Source organism: Bombus vosnesenskii, unplaced genomic scaffold, assembly GCF_011952255.1.
Source record: "Bombus vosnesenskii isolate JDL3184/JDL3185 unplaced genomic scaffold, Bvos_JDL3184-5_v1.1 scf7180000013320, whole genome shotgun sequence".
NCBI lineage: Eukaryota > Metazoa > Arthropoda > Insecta > Hymenoptera > Apidae > Bombus > Bombus vosnesenskii.
Genome location: NW_022882965.1, coordinates 956,433 through 983,672, shown reverse-complemented (window position 1 = coordinate 983,672; position 27,240 = coordinate 956,433). Strand labels below are relative to the sequence as shown.

Below are 27,240 nucleotides of genomic sequence, written 5' to 3'. Positions count from 1 at the left end.
TTAACGCCAAGAAGAGTCGCGATGTACTCTAAGGTTGACGTTATTTATACCAGATGATACTGGTTCGACGTTATTTTGGGATTCGAACGAATACGCAAACTCATCGGTGAACAGCGGGACGATTGAACAACGAAAACGGGGGTCTATGGATTGCTGAAAAATTGATTCGCTTGTTTACTGGTCGCTATCGATTGAAACAAGGAAGAACAGAATGTGATCCGATATATACATTTCCTGTGTAATTCATTTTAATATTGGGTCATTTATTCGTAGGATATCTATATCGATATCTATATACCTTTGTTTTGATAACTACTAATTAATATGACACTATTACTTGCTAAATTTAATGTACCTGCGTGTATATGTATCTTATCGTTTCTAAGAAGCTGTATAATTATGTAATATGAATATATACAGGGTGGTTGGCAACTGGTGGTACAAGCGGAAAGGGGGTGATTCTACGCGAAAAAAGAAGTCAAAAATATAGAATAACAATTTTTCGTTTGAGGCTTTGTTTTCGAGAAAATCGACTTTGAATTTTCGCTCGGCACGCGTGCACTTTATCGCGTCTCGTTATGACGGATCTCACTGTAGATCGTTGTCTCGATGAAAAAATTAAAAAAAAATTTTTATTCTACAATTTCGACTTCTTTTTTCGCGTAGAATCAGCCCCTTTCCGCTTGTACCACCAGTTACAGTAGTATATGTCGGGTTCACATTATGATTAGGGTTAGGGGCGTGAAACGAATCTTCATTTGGGTTAGACATTGTTATGCAATAGAGAAGATATTTATTAGCACAAATATGATTAATACAGAATTTGACAAGTAACCGTGATAATTAGATACTCGAGATGCGAATGACAATGATCCTGGGTTCAATAACGAATCCGCGGTCAACGAGATAACAAAATGCGCTTTCTTCCAAGGTCCAAGTTGTACTCAACTTTCTTGTCTATGGTACAAGTATTACTGAACTAACTCTTTGTTAAAACGTAGAATATTCACCCAGCGTAAAGACGCTACGTAACTCGCTAATGAGACCTCACGAGAGAATGACTTACCGTCACGATGATGCTGCAGAGGAAAATTATGATGGGGTGTGTCTAAGGACACGAGATCGTCGGATTCGTCGAGGAAAGCCTTCGTTCGGAAAGTGAGGGAAATGGGCGTTCCTGTTAATTGGTTAATTTCTATGTCGGTGGTTGAAGAAGGATGCTAACCGCCCTTGAGAGAAAACTGCTAGCTGGAAGCGTCGTTCGTGAGAAAAGCAGATTTCTCGTATCTTCCTGTAGTAGATGGTAGATTTAGGAACTGTTAAGATAAAGACTGTTTGTCCGTTTGAAGGACCTTAGTTAACTAAATCCTAAGATTCGCAGCGGGTCCTCAGGCTAGCTGAACATGTACTGTGGAGATGCATCGACATTTGATAATCATCTTGCCCGAAGAATAGGGTCTGTGTGTGGCGAGCCACGGGACAGAAATCGTTGGAATGTTTACTGTCGCGTGCCGCCACAACTATTTCTTTTTAAGGAGAGCTATACAATTACTCCATACCCCTGTTAGGTAAAAACGTTCATCCCGTGACCGCGGCTACGTTCAGCTACTAGTTGTGGCCTCGAGCCCAAGCTCGTTATCACAAATCTCGGACAATTATAATCGAGTTAAATTATAGAGACTAAAATATTGGGGATTTTCCGAAGAATTCCAAAGGGAAGACCCTTTCATCTCCGACATATATGACGAATACATCTGGTTTGAGATTTGGAAGCGTCAGTAATTAAAAATTTTTGTTTTCGAAAATAAAATAATAATATTTATGTATAAAATAAAATTATATAATATATCAAATAAATTAGAAAATAAATTAATTTGTCCAATGATATTAGATCGACAACATGGGAAAATGTTAATACAAAGAAAAGAAAAATAACCATAAACTTGCAATTTCTGTCTCTAAAGATAAAAGGATGAATCTCGTATATATTCAAGTGTAAGAGTATTCTCATTGTTTACTATTAATAAAACAATACATTATAATGTAATTAAAATACATAACTGCAATTTGTATATACAATATCGTAATACATTATTTGAACAATAGGTTGTTAAACGTACGTTTTATATTGCACGACGTACATACGTCTTTCAGTCTGTCTATCGTTTGAATGTTTTTCCCAAGGGAATGTTTTTCCATAAGATTGCTCTTTTTGATCAAGAAACGAAGGTGACAACGTTTAAACGAGGTAAAGCAAGAACACAACGTTTGATGTCGTCGTTGCTTCAACTCTTTTCATGTTTCAAAAATATACCGCCTTTGAGATTTCGTCGTTTCCCTCTTTGCCCAGAACTACTCCACAAACAGTTAATCTTGAATTTTCTCGAATTACTCCGTGACATTTCACAAAGATCAAGCTGTCATTTAAAAATGGATATTTACGCGGTTTCCTGTATCTAGGAAGGCGCAAAGGTTTAGTCTATCTCGTCAAAATCTAGTCAAAGTCAGCTAAATATTTCCTGACGCTCAAGGGCACTAAAGGTCACTCTTTATTGCCATTGCCATTGCCATTGCCTGTTCTCTTTTACACACACCGTTTTATCTTCGTAGCTTTCGAACTTTACAGTTATTATATTTACAGAACTCCATTTACCTGAACGAAGATTCAGTTAGTGCTTGATTAACTGGACTCCTGTCGATTGAATTAATGAAGCTCTCTCGATAGAATAATCTGAATAATCTGAAAAATTACAGGTAGCCGATAGAGTTGGTGAACTTTTGTTACGTGGACTTCAGTCTTATTCATAACGATAAATTATGAAATATTAAAATGTGACTACGAATTCAAATAAGCGAAATGATCTAATATATATTGAATACATCCTGTAAAAATGATGACCCTCAAAATAGCATTATTGAGTTGTAGATAAGCAGCAAAAATGTGAGTTAAGTTACTTATTATGGTTTCCGAATTTTCAATAACAATAAAAGTATGTTTAATGCTTTAAGAAGTACATTATCATAGAATTCAGACGATTAATCGATAATTAAAAATAACCCGTTATATTTCCTTCAAGTTTAAACAATTTTTAAACCACTAAAAGAGACGACAGGGTGAAAATGATGCTGAAACTGCAGCAACCTCAATTTTCGAATTTTACATTTTACAGTAGCTGTAAAAAGTGCTTTCACTTACATTTAAGTAATCTAACTGAAATTACAACAAAACTACTTTTAATTATCAATGACATTGAACGAAGATTAATATGAACGCATTAACATCTACTTTTCAAAACGTTTCAAGCAATCTGACTGATAGGGACGATGGCTCGTTTGTAGAGACGCGAATAAAAGCTTCGTAAAACTGAACAGGCTTGCGGGGCTCGTATCTTTCCAATTCCGTTATGATAAGGAACGCACTTGCGATCGAGCTGATGCGCCAAGTTATAATTCAACCGCGTTTACGATCGCGTTACATAGGATCCCCAGGAATAATGCATCGACGTAAAAATCGGTAGGCGTACGGAACGAAACCTCCCCTTATCATATCGAACGTAACGCGTTTCCCTTCCAGCAAAGAAAATTCCACTCCATTCTCGGAACACATGAATTTTTCCAGCGTGCAAAGGGTGTTCTCGTGTCGCTGTTTCGCTTTCTACGGTTATCCACAGGCTCACGGATCGTATTTTTTGTCGGTCTTGGCGATACATGACTTTCTTGGGCCACTGACTATCTCATCAGTATGAAAATTAACCCCGAATATCCGGCTTCTTAAATTGAAATCCCACTTTGGAAGTCGAGTGGTAATAACGCGCTGTTCCACCGGAGCTGTCACGAAATTTATCGTCGGCTGGTCCAGAATACTAGTTTTAATGGAACGTTCGAACTATTATTCTGCAGCTGGAGAGCAGATCTTCCGAGTTTGTATGTAGGTCGTGATGAGATTGTCGCTGATCGCTTGTCTTTTACTGGCAAAATATTTTTCATCCACGCTTTTACCGATGTAAAACATTACTGTCGTGTCTCATTATACCGCTAATGAAATTTCAATAATACAGGGTGGTTGGTAACTGCTGGTACAAGCGGAAAGGGGGTGATTCTACGCGAAAAAAGAAGTCGAAAATATAGAATAAAAATTTTTCGTTTGAGACTTTGTTTTCGAGAAAACCGACTTTGAATTTTCGCTGGGTACGCGTGCGGTACGTTATAACGGATCTCACTGTAGATCGTTGTCTCGATGGAATAATATAGAATAGAAAATATAGAAAATATAGAATAAAAATTAAAAAAAATTTTTTTTTTTTAATTTTTCCATCGAGGCAACGATTTACAGTGAGATCTGTTATAACGAGACGCGATAAAGTGCACGCGTACCGAGCGAAAATTCAAAGTCGATTTTCTCGAAAACAAAGCTTCAAACGAAAAATTGTTATTCTATATTTTCCACTTCTTTTTTCGCGTAGAATCACCCTCTTTCCGCTTGTACCACCAGTTACCAACCACCCTGTATAACATATAAATACAATAGGAACATAAAAGTTTTCTATGGTAAGTGTCTAAATAGCTTCGTGAAGTACCTAGTATACCTAGATTTTTATAATGTCTGACTAGTGTGTGTCATCTTTTTATTACGTTATAAATCTGAACTATTTCTTAGATCTTTCTACTTTTTCCCCTTTTTGTACGTAGCTTCCTTGAAAATTCTATTCACGAAGTCTTAACATTAGAATTATTGATAGCTAAATGAATAGGATTTGGAACTTGCGCCAAAAATGTGTAGGATAAGATACGAAGATCACATCGCATAAATTTGTTGATTTTCTGATTTTAATGTTATCTTAGGATTAACCAGGAGGATTGTAATATGGCATAATTGAAAATGGAAATAACCTGTTGAATCAGGGGACGTAGACCTTTTAAAAATGGTTGGTAAGCCGATAACGTCTTACGGAAACCAAAGGAGTTGTTATCAAGACGTTCTAAGTTATTCAAATTTCAAAAAAATGGATCAAATCTATGTTTTTATGAAAAATTACTGCGTAAAATTCGTAAAATTCTAATAACGATATTTAAAAGCTCCGCTTTCCTTTGACAATGACATCACGTTGATACGGAAGAACATACGACCAGTAAGCTTCCATGGAAAATAATTTTTTACCAAGCAACATATGACCGGACATGCGTCGACAGCTTTTGCGCTGCGTTATAATTGTGACGCAGAGACTAATCGATTAAGACATCATCGAGCTACCATGGACGCGCCATTAAGTACTACACATTCTTACAAGTTTTACGGTGTCGGGCAGTTCGCCTTTATGGCATCGATTTGTTTGCCAATCTATATGTCACGACTCATCGTAAAGAATCTTACGATGATCATAGAGGAAAAGAGACAGAATTACGTTACGATCATCCTGTGATGCCATCGTCGTTTAACTCGAGATGGCCTATAGTCGCAGAATTATTCTTCGTTCTACTTCGAACCGGACGTTTATCGGCGTTGTACCATTATGTTCCTCGAAACAGAATCCCTGTGCATTCCATTTGAAATGCGACCAAAAGCTATAACTTCCTGTTCGAGTTAAACAGAACGACTGATGTATTTCCCTTGCACGTAAATTTTAATATCGTCGTCCTGCTCGAACGCAAGTTTTATATCCATTGCCAGATGTTCTTGAACTTTAATACCATTTTTAGGATTCATAATGTTATCCAGCTGACCCATTTACACGAATAATCGAATGTTAAGCAGTTTGCAATATTATGGCTGCTTCTCATCAATAAATTGCGGATGTTTATGCAAATTCGTAATTTTATACGTAAGCAAGGAAATGGAATCTGAGCAAATATTATGTACACGTCTTTTTGTTCAAATTTGAACTTTTCAATTTCCTACAAATGCATAAATATCCACAGTTTACGTATTAATTTGGATGTTGTTAGCTGTCGTTCTTCCTACATTTTTGCGCTTCTCATATTATAATGAAATTCTAAATATGTTGGGGCTGACAAAGATAGGACAGGCAGAGTTAGAAGAAGCTTGTTGAAAAATAGTAATTTCGATTGAAAGAAACTAGTATACAGGAACGTTTAACGCGAAAGAATTAATATGCCAATAATAAATTAATAGACTATGAATATGCAGATTTTTACAAAATTTGCTTTAGACATTTTTTTATGTCACACTCAAATATCCCACAAATGCACAAAACCCGCGATCTACCAATAAAACTAATTAATTAAAATAATCTTCTATGTTTTCGTAAAACAAGCACCTAAATAAGTTTTTTCGATTCAACGGCGACACCGTCGGGGAAAAAAGAGCAAGAAAAGAGAGGAAAGAAAAGAGAGCAAGCGGGCCATCAAATCACCGTAATCCCGTTGAAAAGCAATGGAATGCCGAAGAGGAGCGTGCAAATTGGTCCACATTGTCGTTAACATCCAACTTCACCTACCTTCCAATTTCCCGTTGTTGACGAGCAACGAATTGTTCGACTTCCTGGACGAATTTCGCGACATTTGGCTGTGACTTGGGCTGCTGTCGGTGCTCTTCTTCTCAATCACATCGTGACAGCTGTACGAGGTGTGCTGTATCGTCAATATAGGATGGACGCTTCCTTGAAGCCCCCAAACGGATGAAACACAAGAGAGGATATTGCCAAGTGAGTGGTCGAATGACCGAACGAATGATGGAGCTTTCTGATTTATCGTGGCTCCGATTCTCCATTTACTATACTGGCAAAGCAACGCCTAATGGATGTTCGTGGGGGTACATTGCGTTTCTGACCGCTTTTGTCTCCGATTTCGATCAATCAGATGCACAAACACGGATAAATCGACACCGATCATTTAATGTGCGCGCGTTGAATTTCCCGTAACAGCCGACATTTGCCCGACAAAAGGACAGAGTTACTGATATTGTCAATAATGCCACGTTAAATATTCTTCCATTTGCGTTTGCAATTATACCAGTCATTAACGAGACTTTCGATTTTCAATAGTACGGTTGCTGGGCATTTCGATGGAAACGATAATTAGAGGAGCAAGTTTTGGCTTGGTTAATTCGATCATCCCTCGATTGGATAAAATTGTCTTCGTTTGTGGCGTTGGTCCACCGAAGGAGAGCTAGAGAAACAAGAGAAAAGTCCTTTTCCTTGGCAACCCACTCTTATACCTTCTGTCACGTTATCTTGCAAATAGTTAGGACTTTTTCATACATCTTTTAAATGAAAATAAATATTTCTATCGTTTTGTCATAAATGTCTGGTTACTATTGCCCTCTGGAATTTGCTATTATTCTCATAACAAATTTCATTGCTTTAAAATAATAAAACCTCGTTACTCATGAGATTCTCTAAATTTATGTATAGAATAATTACAAGTAACGATACAATAATAAATCTCCTTTTCTACGCTTTCATGCAAAGGAACCGATGAAAGAAGATCAACCAGAAATTTCATTTTTCAGCATTCTTTGTGCACGATGTCGCGCGCGGATAAAGTCAGACTAATGATTTCCTTCTTCTCGCAGTTCCCACCTTATCTTCCTCTGTTTACAAGCAAATTTCACAAAGAAAGTTTTGTCAATGATTAAGAAATGTATTGTAATGCGAATGACTGGACAAATAAAATCGTTCCTTTTAAATGTCTCCTTCTCTTTCGTTTATTTTACGACGCTAGTGCCTCGATTATTTGCTAATGCGACTAAACAGTGAAATGCTCTTTCACTTAGATTGCTGTTGCGAAAGAAAATCGACACCCTGGACGATTTCGCGGCGAGATTAAATCATCAAATGAAACCAGTAATCATTCACGGTGACCCACTTTGTACGATCGATCGATTTTTTCCGTGTCATAACTTTGAAACTCGCGATTATGCATAGTACTAGCCGGTGACAATGTCAGAAACGTTTGGCCGCGCAATGTATCATTCGGTATTAGAGTGTGCGTGAACCGAATAAGGATAATTGACGGTTCCTTTGCCAGTATCGTTCTTCGAGATGTTCGTCAATGTGTTAAATGGTAAAACGGTGAAATTGCGCTTTATTTATTACATTATCGAAAATATGACGAAGTACTTGTGTATTTAATTATGGTAATAAATTAAGCTTATCCATATGAGATGTCGTTTCACGAAAGTTTGAATTTAACGAGCCCATAAGAAAGATACGAAACTCTTGTTATTGGCCTCCTCAAGCGATTAAAATATTCGTATGATCTTTTTTATATGAAATTAAATTTAGAAAAAGTGTCGTGTTTGTACACTACGTTTGTACGTAAAAGGTAAAGTAAAAATTACAAATCTTATCTATTCCATTTGGAAACTATTTTAATGCGATATTTATAAACATATTATTATATTATTATATGATAATATTTTAAATCACTTAAAAGCAAGCTGTAGATAAGGAAACTGTTCTACGTAATAACTATCTTTTATGAAATGAGCTCTATTCCAAGAATTTATTAATTCTACCGACAATTCATACAAATTTACGATAATGAAATTGTCGAGTTATATAGAAATTATTTTGATCAAGTATAGAATATTTTAAAGAAATTAGTTACGAGTGCAGTAAAAGTTTCATTTGACAAGATGACAATTCACATGCGCTAACTGGATACCCTAAGTTAACATTTTCTTAAAGTTGTGATTTTATAATCGTCTACAGTGCAATTATAACAGAGTCACGTATCAAAAGCATCTATTGTCTAATCCTCTTGTATTCCGCGAGGAACAGCTAGTTAATGCAAACATTTCACTCGGTTTCTCTCCGAGTTAGAGGAAGTTAATGTTGCATAATGTCCCTGTAAACGCGCACTGGTGAAAGATGATTCAGCGCGTTTACGTGCACGTATATTGCGTTTACACTGTAAATACCTTTATCAGGGACCTAAATTTATCATCGAAGGACATTCTAAATAGACCTTTCCTTCGTCAACGTTTCAAGGATTAAAAGGCTGCGAGTAATTAGAAGCGATAATAGCTTTCTCTCTCTTTATAAGATTTGAAAACAGCTACATGTATTCAGTTTGTTTAACAATATTGGATTAAACATTACATAAGAAGAGATTCTATTTTAAATAATTCTTCAGTGATTGGGCAAGTTGGATCATTATCACGAGCGTTAAACATTATATTTTATAACAATAAAGTACAGAATCGAACGAGGAGGCCTTTTATCTTTGTGTAATAACTGGACTGCAGATTTATGCAAATTGATATTTTTCGTGTTTTTATATTCTTTTGTCTGCGCAACTTTAAATTTCATAAAAAGTAAAATGTAATACCAATAATAATTAAGTTTATTTGAAAAATAATTTGAATTTTTTTACAATTTTATTTCAGTCGTAGAGTTTGATAGAACAATACAGAAATTGGTATCTTAGAAAATAGCGAATGTCGAATATCTGTGTGACTCAGTTAAAGATGAAATGTTAATTACCTGTGCGTGCTCTGGTGGAGGCTTCGCTTTCCGTTCTATGGTGCCCTAATGCTTGCAACTTCTCCGTGAGACCATGAATTTTGTCGGCCAAGGAAGAACTATGTCCTTCCGACGACGTTCCACCAGGTAAACCGGTGTTGTTCACGTTGCTGCTGGACGTTGTGTGAGACGTAATGGCAGCACAGGCGGTTGTCGACGATAGCACAGCCATTTCCTGATGCAGAATTTATTATCCTTGATAGTTTAGACGAACACATGATATTTGTATTTCTGATCAAATTTTAACGATTTAATTGACAAATTATTATGAAAAATTTAACGAAACTTCGAATAGTATAACAAGTTAGATATCGATATTATAATTTCTCCAACAGTATTTTCATCTCCTTCCCTTTCAATGCCTATTGTAAGGTCACCCCTTTAAAAAAAGGAAAGGATTTTTTAGAAATTAAATAGAAAAATCTTACTTTGAAAGCTTTTCCATCGACTCGAGGCACCTTCTTAACGAACGATAAAAAAAGATGTCGTGAAAGTTCATCGGGGGTTGACACTTCGAGATAGGTGTCCAAAAATTTACGAAATCCCTCGTAATCGATGTCCTGAAACGAGAAGATTCATTCTCAATAATACGTTAATAATATTTATTTACAAAATTTCAGCATAAAAATAAATTTATCCCAATTCGCGTTGTAATTTCCTACATAAAAATGAATGACAGTAACTTTAGTTATTATAATTTCTTCATCTCGAACTAACGTTTCCCTTAATCGGGGAAGCGATCAAGGCGTAGCTCATCCACTGATAAATGCGACGTAAGTAGATTATTTATGCAAACCTGGCAACTGCGAACCGTTTATTGCTCAACCTGATCGATAGTACTTAATTTAATTAATTATCATCCCTGGAGTCTGTTCTCGAAACAGATTACGCCTAGGTTTATCACTTAAACATTATGTTGATATAGCAAATCCCAATTGTACTAGCAAATCTCCATTGAATATCGTCATAGATCATCGTCGCTTTGTCACTGATATTAAACCGTCACGCGAACATCGCAACAGCTCATTTTCATTGACATTTAATGTCGTTTGCAAGTTACAAATATCATCGACATGTGTCATTGACGCTCAAAGTCTTTTCAAATTCACGGAGATCATTTATTAATGGGATTAACATTCAAAGCTATTTGAAGATTGTGCAGAATCATGAAAGTCGTGTGATTGAAGTTCAAAGTCGTCTAAAGATGACGAGATCATTCGAGTTATACTCTTCAATGATAATTACTATGTGAACAGTAAACGAAACATAAAAATGTTAAAATAATATGAGGGTTTTTACAAATGTGAAATATACTCATTTAAAATAATAAGCAAGATATAAATTCCACAAGTCATTATATTATATTGTTCGCAAAGCGTATTTTGTAATTTTGACAATACTCGCAACAATACTTGCCAATCAGTATTTGTATTAGGTTGTCCGAAAAGTTTCTTTCGTTTTATAAGGTGACAATAGACGAACAACAATTTCCCTTTTATATTATTTTATTGAATTAGATATGATCCATTTCCTTCTATTTCTGTTATTATGTTCGTGCATAATTCAATAAACTAATATAAAACGAAGAACATTGTGTGCGTCTATTATTTCCTTATAAAACGAAAGAAACTTTCCGGACGACCTAATATCTACCACGAACGTTCTCTACTCGATCTTTCCTAATCAAGCAATTTAATGATGTCCAGAATCTCCCCAGCATACATATTAACTCGATAACAGCAACGGCCATCTTGTAATCAGCGATGCTGAATAGTTTGCTCGGAACTGGTCGATCTGGATCAACTGCTATTATACATGGATTATGCGGCGATCTAAATCCTGTTAACGCGTAAGCTTTGTGCACACAAAGATGGTAGTACGGCGTTTGCGGGTGAAAATGAAATTCTGTCGCGCTTCGAATCACCATACGAGAAACTGCAGGATCACATGAATGGCTTTTGATCCATCGAATATAGGCAGTTTTTCGAATAGATTAAAATTATATTGGCGATTGCGCGTTGGTAATACGGCCGTTCCTAGTGAAAGATTTCGGGACAAAAAGGATAGTCGCCCGATAGGGACGAAATGAAATTTTACCAGAGCTCGGATAAAAGTCATTCGAGCACCTGTATAATGAAATAATTGCTTTAATTGGTTCGATATTTCTCTCGTCTGTTGGCATACCTGTTGATCAAGACTACGGGTATAATATTGCTCAAGAACAAATTGCTTAAATAGAGAAAAATGCTTTCAAGGGAAAAAATGTAGTAGATTCGTGTAAAAGATTCGTTGCAATAAAATTAATTATATCTTATGTATTACGATATTATACAGGGTAGTTGGTAACTGGTGGTACAAGCGGAAAGGGGGTGATTCTAGGCGAAAAAAGAAGTCGAAAATATAGAATAACAATTTTTCGTTCGAGGCTTTGTTTTCGAGAAAATCGACTTTGAATTTTCGCTCGGTACGCGTGCGGTACGTTATAACGGATCTCACTGTAGATCGTTGTCTCGATGGAAAAATTAAAAAAAAAAATTAAAAAAAAAATTTTTATTCTATATTTTCTATATTTTTTATTCTATATTATTTCATCGAGACAACGATTTACAGTGAGATCCGTTATAACGAGACGCGATAAAGTGGACGCGTACCGAGCGAAGATTCAAAGTCGATTTTCTCGAAAACAAAGCCTCAAACGAAAAATTGTTATTCTATATTTTCGACTTCTTTTTTCGTGTAGAATCATCCCCTTTCCGCTTGTACTACCAGTTACCAACCACCCTGTATATTTGTTACGAATAAATAATACGTGCATTAGGAAATTTCTTTGGTGTGGATATTTTTTAATATGAATTGTTAAATATTCCATTATTTTGATGCTCTCCCTTACTATTAATTAATTCACTTTTCGCTCGTAAAATTTAGTTTCGTAACCCGTACATAGGCTGATATTTTAACATAATCGATAATTGCAGATGCCTTTTAGAGCATGTTCGCACGAAATTAATTAGCATTCATTACTTGTCGCTTATGAATATCAGTTATAACCATCCAGGTTGTTTATTACAATTAGTACTTGACGAAGGATCTCGAATAATGCGTTTGTGATATCACAGATGATTAATTATTGCGGCTTGTTCCTAGACTCTTCCTTCGTTATTAGAATGCTCATTATACATACTATTACTTTAACGACTTATCTCGTTCTCCATTTATTGCTCAATAAATATTTCTATGATTGCTTTTTATACACTGTTGAGAATTGTGGAACTTAATAAATGTATACAAACACTTAGATTACACTTACAATTGATATCAAAACAGGTTCAGATTTATTTAATGTGTGATTTACAAGATATTTGTCGATACAAATTTGCACGCGTCTCACCATTTTCTTCACCACACTACCAACGCAACAGTTGCATTCTTCTGCTTAGGTGAATTAATTAATAACAGAGGAGAGCATCAAAATAATGGAATGTTTAACAATTTAAATTAAAAAATATTCAGACCAAAGAAATTTCCTAACGCATATGTTATTTATTCGTAACAAATATAGAATATCGTAATACATGTTTGCACGCATATACTCCAACACACTCACACTCGTATACGTGTATCACTACTACGGGGCTAATCTAGTGTAGCACACAAAATTACACATATCTCAATACACGCACACACATGTTTAAATTTCGGGGCATAATAGGTTTTTACATTTTCAAGTTTTATATTAAAATTCTTTTCAGTCTCAAAGCAACATTAAAATAAAAAAGTTAACAAAAAAGTACCTATCATTTTTTGCCAAATGATCTTCATTTAAAAATGCAATAAATTCAACAATAGACCGATATGTTTAGCTTGCAGACTGACATTCAACAAATTCTACTATCTACAGTAGACTGTACATTTTCGAAACAAAACATCCTCTGTACAGAACTTCAATGAAGCTATTTATTCGTCAGCATGTTAAGCAGTCTATTCATTCGGCACAACCGGCATTTGTAACTTCGCATCAGAATTCAGGACAGCCGGTCGCCGAAGTCACCGACATCTTCTAATTGCTTGGCCAAGTTAATGAGGAAACAAGTCTGCTAGGAGCCGTTGACGACCAACCCAGTTTCGTATTTTATTTGAACAGATCCGTTCGAGAGCGATATTTATCGATGTTCCCTTGCCCAGGACGGAGGGCGTTGCCTTTTGCCATTCTTTTTCTCTCCTTTCCTTTGCTCTCTTTCTTTTTCTTTCTTACCTCCTGTTCGTTTCACGTTGAACTGAAGCGCCACGGACGATAAAGCTTTTCGATGGATCACAGTTGCAAAACGAAAGGGCACAGTTACTTGGCCGCGAGCGACCGATAACGCAACACGTTCGTCCCCAAATAAGGGATCGCCTCGAGAGAAGAAAAAAGAAAGCAATTTCGATGTTACTGTTCCGTAAATGAAGTCGAAACGACGTGTACACGTGTCACTGTTTTGGGGAGGAAGGAAAATGCTGCATAAAGGCGCCCTATATTGTAAAATATTATTTCGAAATTGTGATTCACAGTCTGAGATTCGAGAGTTTCATCTTTTTACGCTTTGTATTGCTTTATAACGCAGAGAGTTGACATGAAAGCGACTGGTTATTTCGTAGAGATATATTTTTAGAGTAATCAATATAACAATACGAAAAGAATATGAAACATTCTAATCTTAAAAATCTTTCCTTCATTTTCCTTTATTTTATTCGTCCACTATGTGAAACAGATTTAAAATAGTTCGCCATCGTCGTGAGAATCAATCGAAATGATGCTGGCCAGGCGAATGCTCGAATTTACTACTTAACAGGCAAAACGAGATCGTTCGCTGCAGTTGTATTCTGCCTAGAGTTTCTACGATATTTACAAAGCGACAACATTGCGAATGTTGTTGATTTTACAAACATTCTTCAGGCGAAACAACTGATTCAAACTCGTCCTAACTTCGACTAACAATTGTACTCGGTGGTTTACGACTTACCCGCCAGTTAATTAAGGCAAGTGATGCATATACGACATCTTCCTTAAAAGACTCGTACAACTTTAACGATTCAATATAATTTTCAAGAAAAACTCCGAGAGGTTGTTTGTTCAATAGCTTCGAATCTAGTAGCGGTTACATGTTCCTGTGAATCATTTAAAGCTCGAATGGCAGGTAAAATGCTTGTTACGATATCGTACGATGTAAAAAAGTTGTATATAGGACTTGATTTCATTGGTCTTGTAAAAAGCAGCTTTTATGGCAACCTTCGTGTCGAGGTGTGTTTAACGAACGAAGAGGAAAGAATATTTCAAAATGATGTTATAGAGTAGAACATGAAATATTTTATAAAATCTTCTATTAAGTTTTCATGAAATTATTACTTATGAGTTTTAATTACATCGTGATAGCTAAAAACTTATGTTATAAAGACACGTATCACCTAAAAAACTACTTTCGATATTCCCTTTAACCCATCAAACACGATATTAACCATAAAATCAATACAAAAGATTCCAATGCAAACATATCCGGTGCAAAACTTCCAATTCCAAAGTTCAACAACAGAATTCTCTGTGCGAAGTTTCATCAAGGCAATTACTCTAAGAAAGCAAAATATTGTTCCGAAGGATCAGCACGGGTTATCTAGAAATTCTATTTCACGCCAATCAACGATCCAACCTAAATTCCTAATTCCTAACTTTATCCAATCTCATTATCCCATCGAAGAAAAACAGACAGAAGGAAAGAAATAAAATAGAGCACTCAGAAACTAAGAAGAATTCGTAGAAATGAAAACGATACGAAAGGTGTTGAAAGCAATCGAAATACTTTAGAAATTTTACTTGAGAGAAAGATGGGACGATCGTGAACAATAGCAGAGCGATTCCTTCAGCGATCACAAATCGAGCGTAGTAGCATGGATTATGCTAGGATATACGATCGTATGAATGTCCCGGAAACTGGTTCACGCTCGTTGGTCGCAGGAATATCCGCATGAATGAGACAGGACACGACCATTAAGCTTTGGGAAGAGACAGTCTGTAGAACTCGCGAAGGGCGAGACGTCGTACAGGGGGTGAGTTTGAAGAAAGATAGAAACGAGGTTGTTCTCAATGGTCACGTAAGGGGGTGCTGGTGACGTCAGTGGGCCGATGACATCATCCTGAGGTCGTCATAACCTCGATAAGGCTGCCGGGTATATAGGTCAAAGAGAGAAGAAAAGGATATGGCACTTGGATTCGTAGGAAGAGGGAGCGCGGGATATTTTCAAATGTCACGTAGGCTATCGTAAAATTGACTCATTGCCCCGTTAATACGTAGCATGGAATCAGGAAAAATGGCAACCAGGATCACGGTACCTTCTGTGAGAGCCGATTTTACGACGAGCTATAGGTGGTAAATTATGAAAGATGGTTGAGGTTTTGTTATGGAGAATTGTAAATTCTAACGTCGGGTATAACTGGAGAAATATTTTTGTTACGGTAATTTTAAACACAGATAATTGAACGAAATTTAGGAGTCGATCAGGAAAGAAATTAGCTCCATTGAGAAAATCTATTTGTTTACTGAATTTGGGTTTGAACGATGAGAAATTTGGAAAATAGTATAACTTAGAGAAAGAAAGCAAACGTACAGTATTGTGGAAAAGTATTATATTCAATTTCAAGATGCGTTTATTTGATTATTGAAGTATTTTTAAAAAATGTATGGAATCATGAAAATGACAAATAAGTGTAGTAAAGAGAAAAGCTTACGAATCTATTTCTATGTAATAGTACATCATTATGAGATGAGATTATCCTTTGAAACTTTTGCATACAACTATATGTATAAAGGGTGTATCGAGAGTTCTGGAAGTGACGTGAAAAGATTGTTAAAGTCTCTTGAATCTGTATTCATACTGAATCGCGTACTAATCTATTTTACTTACCATATATTCATAATTTATCAGCAACGTTCTATTCGTATCAACACTAACAAACTATAATATAATATCTATCACTCACATATTTCGTAATATCTATCCAAATCCTTTAATTCGCGCATCTCTTGATGCTTTAGTTTCCAACGCATCGTTTGCAAAAACGAAAAGTTCAGATAATAATTACGCATCGATGTTACACCACGGTAAGCGGAAATTCGTTAAACCGAAATAGGCGAAAACGTTGAAACTGTAACGCAGTTTTAAAAGCAGTCGATTATCTGTTTAAATATTCTAATTAACTAGCAGTAAGCGGTTCGTTAATCCGAATCCTTTAATTCTACCGCATAGCTAGAGAAGGAATTTTCATTCACCAAGCGCGCGTTACGAATCGTGGTTAAAACTAACTCAGCACGTGTTTACACGTATTATATAGGCACCACACAGGGTTTGATCATTTGATAGGGGGGTGGAGCACAGTGTCAACAATTGAGGAGCCAGGAATAGCTCGATCGTCCATGTACTTGGTCTATAAGGAGACCTTAAAGGTTGCCTGCTACGAAGGTGGGTTGGTTTCAATTAAACCTCTTATGGAGAGAATCCACACCTTGCTCAAACATAATAAGCTTTTCACCCCTATGAGTCTGGGTGAAGTTCTATAATGATATATACTACTCGTTTTCCTCGTTATAAGGAGCATCCTTTATGCTCTGATTAAAAGAATTTTCATACCCCGTTGCTGCACCAATTGTGACTGATCAGTTAATTGCGTGGTGAAAACTGGCAACAGTACAGACTCTATTGGAAATTGCGGAATTTCAACTTCTTGTTGCCTATTAACTGGATTTTATTACTACGATATGGTATAAAGTGAACCATGAAAGTAATTGAATACTTACTATAGAAAACTTTTATGTACATATCATATGTGTTATATAAAACATTTTGAAGTTTCGTTAACGCTATTACGAGACACAGAGTATTATCGTTATATAGGTAAGATATGAAACCAATTCGAAAATGTATGTAGCAGATACACGATATTTATTGCAAACATATACAGGGTGGTTGGTAACTGGTGGTACAAGCGGAAAGGAGGCGATTCTACGCGAAAAAACAAGTCGAAAATATAGAATAAAAATTTTTCGTTTGAGGCTTTGTTTTCGAGAAAATCGACTTTGAATTTTCGCTCGGTACGCGTTATAACGGATCTCACTGTAGATCGTCGTCTCGATGGAAAAACTAAAAAAAAAAATTAAAAAATTAAAAAAATAACGTTAATCGAGAGAACGATCTACAGTGAGATCCGTTATAACGAGACGCGATAAAGTGCACGCGTACCGAGCGAAAATTCAAAGTCGATTTTCTCGAAAACAAAGCCTCAAACGAAAAATTTTCATTCTTTATTTTCGACTTCTTTTTTCGCGTAGAATCACCCCCTTTCCGCTTGTACCACCAGTTACCAACCACCCTGTATTTAAAATTATTATAAAGCACGAATGGTCAGATATAATAAGCGCTAAAGATGGTCCCACTGAATACTGAGACTTGTTAATATAATTGATCGTTTAAATCGTTTTTTCATCTCCACGAAATATATACTTCCACCAAATATTTTGTAATTTCTATGTACATTTGCAGATTTATCTTAAACTTTGTAAATGTGATAATTGTAAATGTGAAAAATGTGTCGTGTAAGACTAATAATATATTCATAAAATGTTTCTACAGGTATTTGAATATTTTATTACATGTAACGAATATTCCTTTAATGACAAAATATGAATTTTTTTTAGTTACTGATAACCATTATCAACGGTGACAATATTTTTTTGTTACCAATAATGACAGCGAAGATTTTTGTTTCATTAGAATTTTGCCTATCAGCGAATAATCTGTTAATGCAACGAAATTCGAAACTGGTGGATCTTTTTGCCTAAAAAGTAGTTGTGAGAAAATAGTTTCTAGAACATCGTAAAGCTTTTCAAGTTTAAATAATAGTAACAGCAAGAAACAAATTGCGTTAGTTCAATAAGTGAAACAACTGAAGCGGGAACTCTTTATCGCGTTTGCATTGCAATTGTTCTACCTCTGGACGTGATACTGAAGAGCGCGTACATCGATCGGCGAGATAACGCAAAGAATGAATCAAATGGAACGATGAGAAAGTTACGTATCAGCATTGTGACTTATTCAGTTTGAAACGGAGAAGAATATCTCCGAGATAACGGTTGTATTTCATTTTTAGTTTTGAATATAAAATATACAACGACGAAGAAAAGCAACGGCGGAGACCAGCTTTCCTTACAAAATCCTCTATGTACTTTACGGCGTTGAAACTTATATACATCCATGATATTGATCTTGGCTCTTCAAATAGTTATATGGAATCTTTACTTTGGATAACTTTGAGAAATAATCGAAATTTTGATTCTGGTTACGATTAATTGCTTTTGAAATTATCATCTTTTTAATCTACATAACTCTATATCATATTGGTTAAAGAATCGAAGAGTTATGAAATGGATCTCTGTACCCATTTTACAATGACTAAAGTTTGAAGTTTCATTGAAAACTGTCCATTATGTATATTTTATTATCCATTTTTGTTAGAATTTATAATTGTGTATTGGTTTAATTAGGTTTATTAAGTTAAGGTTAAGTAACAGATTTATACAAAATTTTACATGAAAATTTAGTCTACCCATACTTGTATATCTTATAACACATACACATATGTGCGCCCCCATATATGCCTTATAACGTAAAGTACTAAATAATGTAAAATTTATTAGAGTTTTCCAATAAATGTAAAGCGTAGGTGTCCTAATACTTCGCCAGTGTCGTCCATACTTTCGACATCGTCGAAAGTAGAATTCTTCGCAACTTGGATCGACCTTGTTTCCACGAGCACATCTTTTATCTGGCTGTATGAACCAGTCAGTTGTTCGAGCTCGACGAGATTTATGCTCCTCGTGCTTCTCTTTAAGAAACTTCCAAGTTTCATTGGTAGCCCTCACACAACCGCTTTTGGGTCATTGTCTCGATAGGGCGTCGCTTCTAAGGGTTACCATAAGTGAATCGCGTGTTCGTTAAACGACGACAAAATGGAAGCTACTAGGATCGAACTTATCCTCCGTGTTAGAAAAGTTTCTTCTCTCTCTCTCTCTCTTTCTCTCTCTCCTTCGAATGCTTTCATAAAGTCTCTCCTCGCTCGAGCGGAAAATATTTGTTATTTTCGAGAAGTTCTCTCACGAGTTCGCGGAACTTTCGATGAAAGTTTCAAGAGCGGTACCGTTGTGGAATTCGTGAATAAAATATTGGAAGGGAAATTACGGGTTGTATGATTTTCCAGGGAAATTGATACGGTTAAGCTGTTCGTTCAGCCAACATCAGAGGCATCGATTTCGTCGGTAACGTTATATAAAGTCGTTCGAGTGTTCGTAGAAGGCGAGTAAGCATCCCTGGATACTTTTTAAGCCAATAGCCGGTGGATTACGGTGGAAGTAGCTCTCCCGAGTAGAGTGGTTCGAAATGGAGGCGGAGGAACCTGAATTTCCCGCCTTCGGATTCAATATTGTCACGAGTCGTGCTCGAGAAAGAGCTGGAAATGGAGAATAGTACCATCGATGTGCTCTCCAGTTCTCTGGACAGCTATTAAATTTTCGAACTGGATCGTCTTCGAAATTACACGCGTGGAATAAGAATGAATCGCGTTCCTTGGCACGTGAATATCCATTTAACCTGACAACTTTATGTTGAGGAAATGTAACACGATTTGTAAACACTGCAGTCGATTTTTCAAAAATTTCAATCCTCTATGTATATTATTATTTATAAATATTTGAATACTTCATACTGTTGCAAACATATAAAATACAGATAAGATGGGATTCTTTGAACTAATTTCGGCCTCTTAAGCATTCTGACATTATCTTAAGCAGCCATATATAGTTAGTAGATATCGATGAATATCCATTTAACCTGGTTTAGCAACTTTATGGTGAGGAAATGTAACACGATCTGTAAACACTACAGTCGATTTTTCAAAAATTTCAATCCTCTATGTATATTATCATTTATAAATATTTGGATACTTCATATTGTTGTAAATATATAAAATACAGATAAGATGGAACTCTTTGAACTAATTTCGACCTCATAAGCATTCTGACATTATCTTAAGCAGCCATATATAGTTAGTAGATATCGATGAAAATAATAGTTTTATTAATCAGTATAAATAAGAAGGCGGATGAAAATTGGTTTTGCGGAGATGCCTGAGTTAAGTAAATTTAAATGTGCCTATTCAATGTTTGAAACACGTGTTCCTAGCCACATTTTGAAAGTTCATATAGATTTTATGTTAGTTTCCCATTATACGTGAACATAGAACTTGAATGATCCGGGTATATTCCTTGTTTTAGTTTAAACTGAGTACAAATTGTGACAAGTGATAAGAATTAACAACAGAGAAACGCTCTTCAATCATAACGTTGAAAATATGACGAAAATATCAACCTTCTGATTAAATTCTACCGGTAGTTATTGAATGCATAAACAATACACAATTTTAATTCCAATTCTTCCCTTACATTTACTTTAGCATCATATTATACAAATATTCCTAATAATTCATATACGAGTGATTTTCGGGCCACGATATTTGGAAAAGGTGTAAAACATTTCTTATGAGAATTTAAGTAGTATAGATAAATATATATGGCTGGACGATTGTCCACAAGGTACAAACGTACTCTATTACTTGATGGGTTCTGGTAGGCCAACATCATAAGCGACTGGCCACGGTTCATTTGTGGAATTTACCACGTGGAATGCCAGGAACGGACGGCTAGTCAATAGTTGGGATTCCAAAGAAGAATTGCAGCAAAAATTGGACGTTTGTACAACATAATACTCCGATAATAATGCTATAATGATAAAAAGAGAAGCTTGTTAGTAACATTAGAGAAAAATGAAACGTCCGAGTTGGAAGTAACATTCATGAGCAGCCTGCAGACAGATTTAATGCTCGCTTCGAGTTTTACGCATCGTAGCTTTTTAAATTCTGATATACAGACTATTCTTAGCCGACCCCTTCTCACCCATTTGTCAGTTTATTTGAACGTTTCTAAACGGGGGGAAAGCAACACTCACAAATGGTATCTATATTTGTTTTAATCAATCTAAAATATGGTTTAGACTGTTTGCCATCTGTCAACGAATCGATCTTCGAATCCACGAATTTTCAACGTTCTCCGTTAGAAACGGAACGAGACTGTTTGATCTCTGGATTTAGTTTTGTGATGAAAAAAAAAAAAAAACGCTTTTTCGTCGCGGACACGTGAGGTTAAGCCTTTTCTCCCTGGTTCTTTTCACATCCTCTTCTTCTTTCTTTATTTTCCATTCTCACCTATTTTTCTTCTTCTCTTTCTCCAATTTCTCAAATGTTGAAGGCCAACTTTTCATCTAGTTCCTTTAATCCGACGCGATCTAATATTATGTACATTGCATTTTTATTAAAATACTTGCGCCATGACATTGCTCTGTAATATATTTCTTTCACAAATTTGTACTGCTCAGGTAACAATAAAGTTTTATTGTACGGTTCAACTTATACTTTTGAGATATTAAAAATATTTCAAATAATTAAACACTTCCAGAAAATTTAAGTATCATTGTGAATATTATTATGAAATCTAATCTTTCTATATATTTTCTCATTATATGAGTTTGAAATATTTCTAGTAGCGTAAATAGTAAATAGACTGTAGAATAAACATTACCATCAAGTCTAAGTCCTCTACGTTGTTTATCATTACACGAATTAGTGAAACCATCTAGTTATTATGAAATCTAATATTTCTATATTTTTTCTCATTATATGAATTAGAAATATTTCTAGTAGGGTAAATAGTAAATAGCAAATATATTCTACAATAAACATTACCATCAAGTTTAAGTCCTCTACGTTGTTTATCATCACACGAATTAGTGAAACCATCTTATTGATAGTTATTATGAAATTTAACCTTTCTATATTTTTTCTCATTATATGAATTTGAAATATTTCTAGTAGTATAAATAGTGAATAGATTCTAGAATAAACATTACCATCAAGTTTAAGTCCTCTACATTGTTTATCATCACACGAATTAGTGAAACCATTTGGTTATTATGAAATCTAATCTTCCTATATTTTTTCTCATTCTATGAATTAGAAATATTTCTAGTAGTGTAAATAGTAAATAGATTGTAGAATAAACATTACCATCAAGTCTAAGTCCTCTACGTTGTTTATCATTACACGAATTAGTGAAACCATTTAGTTATTATGAAATCTAATCTTCCTATATTTTTTCTCATTCTATGAATTAGAAATATTTCTAGTAGTGTAAATAGTAAATAGATTGTAGAATAAACATTACCATCAAGTCTAAGTCCTCTACGTTGTTTATCATTACACGAATTAGTGAAACCATTTAGTTATTATGAAATCTAATCTTCCTATATTTTTTCTCATTCTATGAATTAGAAATATTTCTAGTAGTGTAAATAGTAAATAGATTGTAGAATAAACATTACCATCAAGTCTAAGTCCTCTACGTTGTTTATCATCACACGAATTAGAAATACCATTAATACTTATTGATAGTAATAAGAAATAAACTGAAATTGAAGAAATATGGTAGGAAGAATTGAATGCTTCCGATGTTTCTTTCTGTATTGTTTATTGAGGAGGTCAGTGGCACCCTTTCGCGAGTGCGTCACTCGAAAGGGAATAATTGCGTAGGCACACGCGTTAACACCGAGCATGAGAGATAGACGGGTACGTATCATCTAAATATACGGTGGACTGGTTGATGGTCCGAAAATAGCTAGGCTTCTCTGTTTGTTTCTGTCATGACGGCTATATGCTGTAGTACGCACTATTCGACACACGCATTCATCCAGCATCCGGGTTTTCTCACAACATTTTCTCTCATATACGTATTCAACATCTTGGAATACAAGTAACAGAAATATATACGTTTCCTATTCTTCTTCCTTTTTCTATATCTATTCGAAATATTCTACACTGATAAACATTTACGCTATAATCATACCAACTAGAATTACACCAATGAATCATGATTTTTCATACAAATTTTAATAATTTTTGCTAAAGTATATGAATAAAGTTCTGTTTCATCTCTTGCAATATTTATTTTTTCATATAATCTTCATCCTCATCTCTTTAGTACAAGATTTATATTTTGATTGTTGATATCTGTAAATACGTTTCAAATATGTGTTGAAATTCGAATGATGGGATTCGGTGGAATATTTCAAAATTTTGAGGAAAAATGCAGTCCAAATCGACCATAAGTTGTTTACAACAAAAATCTCTCTTTTATCCAATTGATGTGTGCAGGAGCTGCTCTGATATATGTATGCTCGCGATAAACTGATATCTAACACATACTTGGCTTGCACGTAACTATAAAACATACGCGAGAAAATCTTTCACGCGTTACTCTCTGTAAACCCTTCTATTTTAGAGACTGCAGAGATCGAAGACATTTGAGTCAGCCGCGATATTACGTGTTGTCAAATCGAAGGAGGTCGGTCGTTACGTGCAAGGTATACGATCAAGATGCGAGACAGCGTTTCCGAGGATAATATACATATATTTGTGGAAAAGCGGATGGCCACTTTTACCGCAACCATCGCTTGGTCGCTTTCTTGGTCGTCGGTCTCTTTCTTCGCATTAGCTTCTTAATAGAATAAGGAACGAGATTCTCGCGGCAGCTCTCGAATTACGCGGTTCAGGATTTATAAATAAACAAGAATTCTCGAGAACTCTTGCGTTTCGCATCGTGGAAAGCCAAGTTCGCAAGCTTCTCGCAACCTCGACGAACGACCTCGATCCTCGCTTGAAACACAAATTTTCGTGTATTATTATGTTAAGTATTTTAATGAGATTCGAGTAAAAGTATTATTCCTCTCGACGTATTCGGTCCTTTGCGAATCGGCAATTATCTTTAAAAGTTTATGTTGTTTGGAGTAAAGGACCTTCTTCTTGCGTAACAACCACTTTCACTACAGATTTCTCTTTAACTTGTTTTACCATTTTCCATCCCATTCTAATAATTAATTCACTTTTTCAACTCCGAATTATTATTTTAATAACTTCTGGCTGATCATTCCTCTATTCTTATTGACAATTCCTTGACCGAAACTACCGTTGTATCCAGCGTGTACTTTGTAAAACGGCGATTGTTCTCCGTAAGGCAACGTGGAAATTGTAACGTTTAAAACGATCGTTTGACTTCTGTCACTATGGGCCTCGAGAAGAGAAAATGAAAATCAAGCTTGGTATTTCATATATATTTCTGTATTATATGCACTCTGTGATATATGCATATGTGAGAAACAATTGAAATAAAAAAATGAAATTTCAAATTTTATATTATTTTTAAGCACTCTAAACAATAACTCGTTAATTCTTGATTAATGTCAAACGATAATAAAATATTTCATTTTACAAAATTTTACACGTAGAACTAAAGCGATTTTCTATGACGCATAGTTCCTTTTTATTATCATTATTTAATTTGTACTTTACAATTTGTCCAGCTGGACATTTGGTAAATTTCTCTAGCTTAACCGCTAAATAACAATACCATCTTTGACTATTTTATTTCTTTAGTGAGGCCAGTGGGTCGTTTTCTTTTTAGTCTTCTTTCTATGAGAGTTTTGCTCGCTTCCTTGTGTTTTTCTGCGTACCTGCCGATTTCTTCTTTGATCGTTGCTATTTTTAAGTCTCTGCGTATATCCTCGTCTACGATGCACAGTGACGATACTTTTCAAGGGTTAAGTTTCTCTATAAGTACTTATATAAATAAATATCCGAATTAGAATGTAAACCATTTTATTCTAAACTAATTATATCCTATTATTTTACAGTCTATCCATTTTGGTGGAGAAAGCGAGGAGGGGTTGGCGCGTTCGATAAAACCCGCGAATATCGGTTCACCGACCTAGAACCGATGTATATTCACGGCCCGGAAACTATGACGTCATTGTTCTCATGGAAACGGGAGTATGGGCAAACGGTGACGTCACTAGCTGCAAAGCTCGGGCTGACGACGGCACGAAGGTCGGTGCACCCAACGCCTGCATCTGGCATGCATCTGTGCAATGACGTCACTACATCATTTTCTTCTTACCGTCCACAGATGTTTACCTCGTTCTTTCAGCGACTCAATATTCGAAAATATCGCGACTTTCCATTCTAACGAACCATAGAACTTATGAAATTTCTCCGCAATTCGTTCGCTACGATACATCCGAAGAAGAACATTTGAAAAAGAACGGAAGGATTTCGGTATATGCGCACAATTTCTCAGATTTATTGTTACAAGCAAACAAGTATGAACGGTGTTTTAAAATTGAACCTGTTTGATAATTCTCAATTCTCTCCTGGATATAACAATAACTTTTACTTATTTAATTCGCTGTTTTCTAACTTAACGCGTTTGTTTTCATTTTCATCGCATATTATATTTGTATTTGCGATCATTTCAATCTAACTAAGACTGTTGTTTGTTAAATGATTAAGGAACTTTCCGATTAAGAGATGACCTAAACAGAGAATTCGTCCAGAAATATCCGAACGTACAAATTCTATTTATTCTTTTCTAAAACGAGATTTCTCGATATCCGACAAACGCTACTTTTTCTATCTTAGAATGATTGATTTACGGATCCATCTTACCCGACGATCTTTCATCCACTTTACGATTCCGTAGTTTTCTAAATTCTACAACCCCCATTTTTCCAATTAATCTGAACCTACACCTCTTAGGCTATTTTTCATAAAAAGTCTGGCGCCTCTCCAGCAAACCGATGTTTCCAAAAGAGAATATTCGTTTATTTAGGTAAAAGAAGCGGCGCGCTAGAGATTTGAAATACGTTCTCTTATCTATCATTAATCGGCCGCTTTTCAGCCATCGTATTTTACACAAGATGCATTTTTGTCTTGAAAATTTGACAGACTCTGACCAAGAAACGATCGCTGGAAGGATCTTGTTTCAACCCTTTGCACTGGGAATTTTATTTCAATTTCGTTAGCAACATATTCCAACCCTTTTAAGTGTTTTGTTTGAAGTTTGCTTTAACTAAAAAAATAAGACAATTTAAATAAATAAAGGAAGGAAAAAATTCGCTTCAATATTAGGTCGTCCGAAAAGTTTCTTTCGTTGTATAAGGAAATAATGGAAGCACGACATTTTCCGTTTTATATTATTTTATCGAATTACGTATGATCCACTTTGTTCTATCAAAATAAAGATCACAACGTCCCACAGATTAGGCTTCGTGATTGTCTAAAGATGCGTCGTTGTAAAAGACGTGTCTGTAAAAGAAAGACGTTTTTCAGACAACCTAATATTTATTAATATAAATATTTATATTATTAATATAATATTTCCAATTTCATATTGATAATATTTTATACTTTTATGTTTCATAAAAATTTATATCTGTTGGGAATTGTGGATCTTAATCGCCGAAATAAATATGTAACAACACTTAGGTTACACTTAGAATTGATATCAAAATAGTTTCAGATTTATTTAATCTGTGATTTGCAAGATCTTCGTCGATATACATTTGCACGAGTCTCAACATTCTTTTTGTCTCACCATCTTCTTTGCCACGCTACCAACGGAACAATTGCATTCATCTGTTTTACGAGACGCTGTGCACGCACATATTAGGTCGTCCAAAAAGTATCTTTCGTTTTATAAGGAAATAATGGATGCACGACATTTTCCGTTTTATATTA

General features: G+C 35.3%; 1 protein-coding gene across 2 annotated transcripts in view; it reads right to left on the bottom strand.

Annotated features, from left to right (window-relative positions):
* Positions 1–27,240, bottom strand: part of LOC117235816 (diacylglycerol kinase 1) — a 151,330-nt gene that overhangs the window by 12,862 nt on the left and 111,228 nt on the right. Inside the window, exons 4-6 of one of the 2 annotated variants that reach the window (XM_033498178.1) lie at positions 9,914–10,045; positions 9,447–9,660; positions 6,456–6,617 (exon numbers count right to left, since the gene is read on the bottom strand). In XM_033498178.1, coding sequence (XP_033354069.1) covers positions 6,456–6,617; positions 9,447–9,660; positions 9,914–10,045 — 508 coding nt within the window. The remainder of the gene's footprint in view (positions 1–6,455; positions 6,618–9,446; positions 9,661–9,913; positions 10,046–27,240) is intronic. The other variant, XM_033498179.1, reaches the window with a different exon arrangement.